Source organism: Hipposideros armiger, unplaced genomic scaffold, assembly GCF_001890085.2.
Source record: "Hipposideros armiger isolate ML-2016 unplaced genomic scaffold, ASM189008v1 scaffold_557, whole genome shotgun sequence".
Classification (NCBI taxonomy): domain Eukaryota; kingdom Metazoa; phylum Chordata; class Mammalia; order Chiroptera; family Hipposideridae; genus Hipposideros; species Hipposideros armiger.
In genome coordinates this window covers 1030958-1040728 of record NW_017731907.1, presented here as the reverse complement: position 1 = coordinate 1040728, position 9771 = coordinate 1030958, and the positions used below count along the sequence as shown (strand labels likewise).

The window sequence follows — 9771 nt, the reverse complement described above, 5'->3', positions numbered from 1 at the left end:
TATGTGTTGGTATATTTATATTTTATTTAATTTTCAATTATATGCTTACCAAATGGAAATAAAAAAAATAAATGCCCAATTTCTAACATTGACTCTAAAATATACCTCAAATTAGTCTCTTGATCATGAAGGAGGTGCAATTCTGCAGGAGATGGAGATATTAATGGAAAGACACTGGGTTTTAGAGATCAGTAGGCGTGGGATGGTATCTGGGCTCTGCTACTTACTGGATGTCTGAACCAAGCCTCACCTTTCCCATCTATAAAATGGGAATACTGATATCTACTCAAAGCATTGTTGAAAATTCCAGGATCGCACTCTCTGACTACCATCTCCTTAACTGGTCTCCCAATTTCCACTTTCATATCCTAATAGCCATCAGGGCTAGTCAAGGTGACTTTCAGAAAGAGAGAAAGTATAGTGCAGTGATTAAACTGATAGACTCTGACTATAATAGACTGCGAGAGTGTGAAGTTGGGCTATATTACTGACTAGCTGTATTAGCACCGACAAACTATTAAACTTAATGCCTATTTTCTTTAAAAAAAAATGGAGATAATACTAGTATGCCTCACAGGACTGCTGTTGGGATCATGGGAGTTATTTTAGGTAAAGCACTTGGGACAGTGCCAGCACACAGTAAACACTCTGTAAATTCTACAAAAGCATTATCCTGCTGGCATACACGCTCCATGTGGCCAGGGGTTTTCATTTGACTCATTCACTGCGCTAAGCACTCAGCCTGGCCAGCATGGGCAATCCATAAATATTTGTTGAATGAATCAATGAATGAGGTAAATTAAACGTTACCTCTCTGGGCTGTTTTTACCCACAACACCCTGAAACCAAATGTGTGGGTGTTTTCCTCGGACCTTCCCCAACTCTCCAGACACCAACTGGGTACCCTGCAATTCAATTTAATTTTGACACTAACTGCCCAGAGTTAGCACCAATGTCATAGGTTTAAGGACGCAGTTGCACAAGGATTCAGCTGTCAGTCACAAGTCCAGGCCCGCCTTCATCTGACTGACTAGCTATAAATCATGACCAGCCTTCCCACCCCAGATTTGATAACCGAGTGGAGAGCCCCACAGAGCTCAGGGAAAGTTTGCTTACTATTGCCAGTTTACTTTAAAGGACAAAAGGCTGGAGGAGCCAAGTGAAAGAAATGCATAGAGCGAGGTATGGGGGTGTGGAGTTTCCATGCCCGCTCTCCACACCCTGCTGTTTAGGGATTTTAAGGGAGGTTTCAGTACATAAGCATGATGTGTTAAATCACTGGCCACTGGTGATCAATTCAATTTCCAGCCTCTCTGCTCCCCGGAGCTCAGGGGTTGAGGCTGAAAGTTCCAACCCTCTCATCAGGCCTTGGCCTTTCTAGCAACCAACCTCCATGCGGAAGCTACTTTAGAGGTCCCCCCAGCTACTGGTCATCTCATCAGTAAATAAAAGACACTCTTTTCATTCCAGAGATAGCGCAGGTTTTGGGAGCTGTGTGCCAGGAATCAGGGACAAAGATAAAAAATTTTGTTGTTGTTGTTGTTATATCAGAGTCGCTCATCCCTAAAAACTGCAATGGACTCCCATTGGTTTTTGAATGAAATTCAAATTTTGTAGAATGGCCTAAAGCTTCAAGATCGCCATCTCCAACCTCATCTCATATGCCCTGTTCACTGTGCTCACCAGGCTAGAAACGCCTGGCCTACTAGCCATCGACTGAACATGTTAAGCTTACTTGCNTCACGGCAGCCCAGCTCCAGGTTGAGCTGTTGTTCAGCATCTTAGCTGTGGAGGGCAGTGTCACTGGCCCTCACATGTGGGATCCGAACTGGGGCCCTCTGGCATCCCAAGCCAGCTGTTAACCAACGCGCCACTCGGCCGGCCCTGCGATCCTCACTTTTAAAATCAACTGAATGCCCTCTCTTCCAAATTCTGCCCCTATTGTCAGATTCTCCTGTGTGGCACAGACCTAAGTGAACGTTCCCTACAGATAATAATGTGATTTGAGTAGTTCAGAGGGAAACCGGCTCCCTTCCTATGTGCACATCTTCAGGCAGCCTGCAGATGGTGCTAGAGCACCGCGTGTGCTGCTTCTCCATGGGAAGGCTCCCAGCTGACAGCCAGGAGCTAAGAATTCTTTGCAAAAGGAACACGTGGATTTACTGGAAGAACTTAAAAACAGACTTCCCTCAAAAGTCTTGAAAGGATCAGCAGCGAGACAGGGAAGAATAATGTTTCCAATTTCAACAAAAAGAGGGATGCTATGCAGGCCCATGGCTCCCACTGCATGGGGACCTCAGATCTCGCCATGTTCTTGAGTTGAGCTCCCTCTTGTTAGAGCCAGTTCCTCTCACCCCTGTATATGTTGTAGAAAGGGCTTTATATTCTACATTCAGAGGATACCATCCCAACTCCATTTGGAGACCTTCCTTAAGAAAATGAAAAGAAATTTGATTGCTTTTCTGTGGACATTTCCAACTCTGTTAAAGACTGATCGTGCTTTGATGGGATCAGCACCTTTGCCTGTCCATTACACAAAGTAGAATTCGCTTATATGTCTTACCCTCACATACTTTCCTAAAATTATAAAAGGCCCTTGTACAATTGTCCCCTCATCTTTAAACTCACTACCAGTGATTTAATATAGGACTTTTTCATCTCTCACTTGGATTATCAAAAAAGCCTTCCATCTGATCTCTCTGCTTCTACCCTTAGGCACTTGAATTCATCCTCAAAGAGGGGTCATTCTAAAACCTGCATCTGACCAGGTCCCACCACTGCCAAAAATCCAGTATCTCCGTTCTGCCTGTAGGATGAAGTCGGAGGTCTTTGAATGGCGTCAACTTCCCCATGAGTTGACCCTGTCTACTCCTCCTCACCCTGTTATTCCCTATCTCATACTTTTTATTGCAGAATTATGAGTTGTTTATAGTTACTTGAACATATTGTGCTGTTCTCACCTTTATAACTTTGCTTATGTTACTCCCTCTACCAAGAAGGTCCTTCCCTGTCTTGTCTGATGACAATTTCTTTTAAGCATTTAAAGTCAGCTAGAATTAAACTCCTCTCAAAAGCTTTCCCTCACCCCTACAGGTGACATTCCTTTCTTCCGTGGGCTACTTTGTCACCTGGTAATACTTCTATTGGAGAGCTTACCCCTTGGTTCTGAAAAGATCTTTGTACATAAGTAAGATTGTGTCTTATTCCCCTTTAAATCCCCCCTAGAGGCTAATGAGCATAATGTGTTGAATAGAGCAGGAGTTCAATAAATTAGTGTTTTGTGACATGGGGTTAAAATATTGCTCAAGGTCATGATGCAGCCCTCAATGGCAAGTGATGCAAAGGGTAAAAGAAAGGACAGATGCTGCTGTGTCCTTTGATGGAAGATACAAAACATTTAGAACAGAGAAGACCAGGTTTGCTGCTAGTGACCTTAGAGCAGGGGTCCGCAAACTTTTGAGATGGAAGAGCCGCCAGGGGTCAGCAAACTGTGGCTCGTGAGCTGCAGGCTCTGAAGTAAAATTGTAAATGAAAATAAAACTATCATAGTTTCATTTATACAATTTTTACAGGATATTATTCACATAATGGTGATCATGTAAAAATATATTTATGGCTCTTGAATAATTTTCAAATTACTGTGAGGATTGGCTCTTCCAGGGGTTGGCAAACTTTTGAGACCGAACGTACCCAAAGAGCCGCATGTGGCTCGCGAGCCACAGTTTGCCGACCCCTGATCTAGCGAAAAGAATGTTGAGAGTTCAGAAGTGTGTCTTTGACCTGCAGGTCTGGCCCTCTATAGCTCTGTGATCTGAGATAACTGAAAGTGACTTTACCTTTCTGGGACTTAGTTTTTTCAACTATTAAATGAAAGGACTGGATTAGCTGACTAGGTTTATTCCAGCTCTAGTGTTTGTATGGTCTCATTCCTTAGCGTTGTCCAGATAAAAAGTATAAGCTTACCTTTTATCCTCAAGTCTGGGAAACACGACTTTCCCAACCTTGCTCATTCTTGCCATCGCCTCCTGTCAAATGAATAATAGCACACAGAGCTGAGTTGGAAAGCTGAACCGAAGTGAGGCTTGTTACAAGAAAGAACATTTAATGTGAATTGATTTCCCCTTAAAATATTCAGTTAATACATTTTTTTTTCAACTTATTTTCTTTGGTAATGGTAGTGACACCCAATGAACACTGAAAGTTACGCCTATGACCACACAGCCTGGGCTTAATAAATGGTTGCGTATCGAGGTCTCCAGGGCATAAACCACTAGAAGGTGAAGCTTTTGTGATTGGTCCCAGGGAGCGATGGGAAGAAATTATTTCCCTTCCTCATTGCCTGGACACAAGGGCCTAANAAATGTTCTCCTCCACCTCATAGTAACTTCCAGAATCTCAATCCTGTCCTTTTCTTTTAATCCATATACTCTTTCTGGCTCTAATTTCTTCCACAGTTAGGGTACAGTGTACCATCCATTTCCTCAAACACACTGACCAACAGGAATTACCACTAACTCTCTGAGTTGCCAAATTCAATTGGTATCTCTAATTCACAGAAATCATTTAGCCAAGATATGCTTCATTTATGGATGTAAGGGAGAAACTTTATTTAGGATGGAACAGGCCAATAGGAGGCTGTAACTCAAGAAAGTGCAACATCCTGACAGCTCTCAGGGTCTGAAAACTGCCTGCTTCAAAGGTATTTCCGTGCTGGGAAGATTCTTTGGCCAGCAGATCTGGAACCATAATTGGCAGCAAAGAATCAAATGTGATGATATTAACACAGTGCACAGTGACTGAGCTGCAAGGGATGTTGGGTAGTCACTAGGGTCAGTTTCTCTGTGTTTAGGCTGGTAAATAACTAACTTATCTAAGACACAGGATAACTATTCATCCATCCACTTCTCTACACTCCTTAAAGGTCCCTGTTTTGGATCTCTAACTCTCCTAGGCCAGCACCATTATTAGAGGTAGGGTTTGGATACTCTGGTTCTACCTTTTAGGGCTGGCCTTCGACTCGTTTCCAGTACAGAAGTCCCTCTGGCTAAGCCAGAAGTTATTTCAAACCATTTCAGGAGGGAAAAGACAAGCAGAGAGGTTGAATCTGAAGCCAAGAGTTGGGAAGGCCGAATACAGCACCAAAGCAAGACAAGAGCTGGAAGGCAACAGAGAAGCCAGCAGAGTTGGGGGGAAGCAGAGGTCAGACGGAGAAAGGGAGAGGCGTGGGGTCCAAGCCCAGGATAGGTCATTGTAGTGTCCTTTTAAATGGGTTGATTTTTTTTTCTGTGTTTCCAAAACCCCATGCTTCCCTCTACTTTAGCACTTAACACACAGTAGGATAATTGTGTGTTCATTGATATGTCTCCCCAACAAGTATGAGATCTAAGAGGATAGAGGTCACTGCTTTTTATCAGTGTTCCTGGCAACTGTTATAATGTGACACTGTAACAAATACATGCTGAGAGAATGAAAGAATAATGCGTAGATGGATGGATGAATGAGTGAATCAGGAGTAGGATACCTGTATAAAGAAAGTCTGGGCTCTCCCTCACTTACACTTTTTGGTATGTCCTAACTGTCAGGTCAATATCTTCTTTGTTGTCAGATGTCACAAAGTTAAGATTCCGGACGCTGGGCTACCTAGATTGGAACTTTGGCTCTTCTGACTGAATGGCTTGGACAATTGGCTAACCTATGTATGCCTCAGTTTACTCATCTGTAAAGTAGAAATAATGGAAATAACTACTCATTGAGTTATTCAGATGAGAGAGAAAATGCATACAAACCATCTAAATTAGTGCCTGACACAAGTAATAGCTTAGAAAATTTGAGTTATTTTTAGTCTTATCACTATTATATCCTACTCCACCCCAGCACGACACAGGATCTTTCAATGTTTTCTTGAGTGCTACTATTTAAAGACAGTGCTTCCACATCGTGTGCTACATGTGACATGCTGCCTGGACAGGGGAGTGATAAAGAGCATGGAATGAAGGAGCCATTCAACACCATTCAAATACCAGTTGATGCCTCTGTCTAATGAGGGGAGAAAGCTGAACAATGAGCAGAATGAGGGATGTAGAGAATAAAAGTGGTAGGAGCTTAGTTTTAGAAACATGGAGTTTATTTTTGGGTTGGACTTCCAGGCCTTTTACCTAAAATAAACAAAGAAAACAACAACTATGTCAGCTGTGTTTATGAGTTATGAGCTTGTTGTGGCTTTCACAAGACATAGGGAATTCAGTCTGCTTCCCTCTGGTTACTAAATGATAGACAAGCACATGATGTACTGGAAAGAGAACTGGTCTGGAAATCAGGAGGCTCCGGTCCTGTATTAATCTTAGTCTGGGCTCTGTGATTTTGAACAAGTTATTTCCTTTCTTTGGATCCCAGTTTCCTCTTCTCCAAAATGGGAAGTTTAACCAGATAATGTTAGTTTTATTGTTCAACAAATAGTTATCGAGTGCCTGTTGTATGCCAGGCAATGTGCTAGGCACTGTGATTTATCATTGAACCCGACAGCTCTGATCCCTGTCTTCATGGAACTTAAGAGTCTACTGAAGAGACACAGGTGTTAACAGATTGGTGTAAAAGGGAGAGAGAACTAGTCTGGGGGCTTAGGTCACAACCCGAAGGTTCAAAAGGAGTTGGCAAGTTAAAGAAAGTTGATAGATGGATAAATGAATCAAGAGTAGCATATCTGTATAAAAAAACTTTGGGATCCCCCTCAGTTACAATAGGATGAAGGAAATGCATATTTGGAGCCTCAAGTCCAGGTAATATGGCATATTCAAAGGACTGCAAGAAGTCCAAGATGGCTGGAGTAGATAGAATGAGTGATGAGATGATGCCACAAATGAAGGCAGGATTTAGATTTTGGATGGCCTTTTAAAATCATGTTAAAGGTTTCTGACATTATGCCAAAGTCAAGGGGAAGCCATTGGATAGTTTTAAGCAAGAGAGATCCTATTCAAGTTCATAAAAGATCACTTTGGCTGATGTGCAGAGAATGAATCAGAGAATGGTTAAAGTGGAGGCTAGGAAACCATTCAAGAGGCCCTTGGAGCAATCCAGGGCAGATGTAATGGTGGCTTGTAATGGACTAGGGTGGTGACTGTGGAATTAAAGCAAAGTGGAAGAAGTTTCAAGGGACATAAAATGTAGTTTACAAAGAGACTGTGAGAGACTGAAGAGGAGGGAAAAGAGAGGGTGACTTCAGCGTGCCCTTGAGATTCTGGCAGGAGAGATAAAGTAGATGGGGTGTCATTTTTACAGATAGCACCACGGCTGGACTAGTACCCATTTTGCAGGCAAAGGTAGAGGTGATGAGTTCAGATGTGAACATGTTTAAGTTGAGTTGCCGGTGAGCCCTTCAACTGGAGATGTTATGTGGGTAACTGTAGAGCTGCTGGCATATAAATAGGAAATGAACCCTTAGAAATGGATGAGATAGACAGAATTCTATAGGATACCAACATATAGTGCTGGGTAGAGGGGAGAAGGATTCTGGCAAAGGAGTTTGGAAAGCAGCATTCAGTGCAGCAAAAGAAAAATCAAGAAAGTATGTATTTAATGGAAGAGTGTGTCAATGAAGGGAGTGCTCCGTGTGGCAAAATCCTTCAAAGGGCGAAGCAGGGTAAGGGATGAAGAGCTCTTTGTGCTGAGCAATAACTTAGGTTAGTGTCAGGGACTATTTGGATGGAATTCTGGGAGTGCAAGGCAGATCATCCTTGGTTAAGGAGGCAGTGGGTGGGTGGTGGCAAGAAAATCATGCGAGTGAGGACAGCCATCTTTTAAAACATTTTTGACTGTGAGAGACAATAACTGGAGGGGCTGCTAGGTAGAAAAGAGAGTTTATTTTTAAGATGGGAAAGTTTATGGTAGCACTTTCCAACAGAAATAATGTGAGTTACATGACTAATTTTAAATCTTCCTAGTAGCCACTTCAAAAAGTGAAAAGAGGGCCGGCCGAGTGGCACGATGGTTAAGAACTGGTTTGGGATGCCAGAGGGCCCCGGTTCGGATCCCACAATGAGGGCCAGTGACACTGCCCTCCGCAGCTAAGATGCTGAACAACAGCTCAACCTGGAGCTGGGCTGCCGTGAGTCGCCGGCGACGGCNCGGGGAACAATGGCCTTAAGACTTTGGGAAGACTATCAAGAAGTTCTAGACCTAGACACCCAAGGGCACTGCTAGCTTGGCCGTGTCCAGAGTCATGATCTGGGGGAAGAATGAATAACCAGGACCTGGCATGGCAGGAGCCAGCGTGTGAGCTCCCCATAGGCAGGAACCAGGTCACGGTAGGTTTCATGCCCAGTACACTCCTAGCCCTTACAGGTGCTTGGTGCATGATTGCTGAGTTACTGAATTAAAGGGCCATGACTTTCACAACACGGACAGTGTAAGATCATCTAAGCCAGTGTTTCTCAAGTGGCAGACATGCACTCCGGGAGTGCTCAAGATGTTGCACTAGGATTCTGGAAGAAAATATTGGAGGTGCCATTTATATGATTTTCAGTCTAAGGGAATTAATTAAGCTTTGCCAGCACTTAATATGCATATTATCGCCAGATCCATTAGTAGGTCCACTCATCAGATCGCCATGAGTCAGGTAAGACGTGTGAGGTTTCCTGAGAGAAGAATGGACGAGAGCTACAACACTGAGGGGACGACAGCATGGCACTTGGCTTCTACGTCCCCAGCTGCCAGGATCTGCTACATGGTGTCATTTACATGGCCCAGGGTAGTGGATTCATAGGTGTTATCTGGCTGATTTAAACCAATCCCTACAAAATCGACAAGCGGCTGAAAAAGATTCAGTCAATGGATTAAAGGTAATAGTAATAATTGAGATTCAAGTAAACAAGAAAATGGTGACACTTTTACTTGGCACTAGGTCTTCATATTATAAGGCAAAAACAATGAAGACCTAGTATACCTTTCGATATTGCATAATGTTAGTATGAAGGCATCATAGTAGGCAAATATTGGAAATATTTTATTTTAGCTATATTTTACCTGTTTTAGAGTATATAATCTATAAGCTCAGAGCATGTCTATGCTGTTTATTTTAAAAAATAAATAAGTTTTCATGTGTTGAGAATGCAAGCTTGAACATGTTTTAACTGATGGGGTATATGATCGAAAAAATGTGGCATCTATTGACGTAGCAGACAATTCCCACAGCCATTGCTGTATTACTGGTTTAACCCAACATTCCCCAGGTGCTCACTCTGTGTTGTGCACTGTGCTAATCACTTGATGCACATGACCTTATGACCTTTTTAATCCTCACAATGACTTTATGACACAGGCATCATCATGTAGCTCCACTTTATGAATCAAGGAGTAGACAGAGAGTATAGGGAATTTGCCCACGATCATAAAGCCAATCTGTTGTAAAGACAGAATTCAAGTCCAGTTTCAGGTCTTTGCTTAGCCCTACACTCAGACCCAATGCGCCTGTCCTCCCTGTAATGCCAAAGCCTTATCAGTGAGTCACCGAGGCTTGAGTTCAAATCCCACTTCTGCTGCTTATTTGCTGTGAGATTTCTTGGCTGAGAATGAGTGAGTGTGTGAGACGTACCAATACAGTACATTGTACTTTTTTTTCAGAGATGCTGACACATAGCTCTGAAGTACATGAATCTGCCTTCTGGAGGGACTCTGGCTCATTTTACTGGAACAACAAGCTCACATGCTAATGTGTGGGCGGAGGCACATGACCCCTCCGCAGAAAAACAGAAAGTATAGCAATGTGATTTTCCTCCA

At 42.9% G+C, this 9771-nt stretch overlaps 1 protein-coding gene across 12 annotated transcripts in view; it reads right to left on the bottom strand.

Annotated features, from left to right (window-relative positions):
• The window catches only part of FGGY (FGGY carbohydrate kinase domain containing), a 415184-nt gene that overhangs the window by 14373 nt on the left and 391040 nt on the right, over positions 1 to 9771 (bottom strand). For 11 of the 12 annotated variants that reach the window (XM_019623675.1, XM_019623668.1, XM_019623671.1 and 8 more), the window contains one exon: positions 3964 to 4025. In XM_019623675.1, the coding sequence (XP_019479220.1) occupies positions 3964 to 4025 (62 nt within the window). Of the gene's footprint in view, positions 1 to 3963; positions 4026 to 9771 lie in introns of those variants that run through there. The other variant, XM_019623665.1, reaches the window with a different exon arrangement.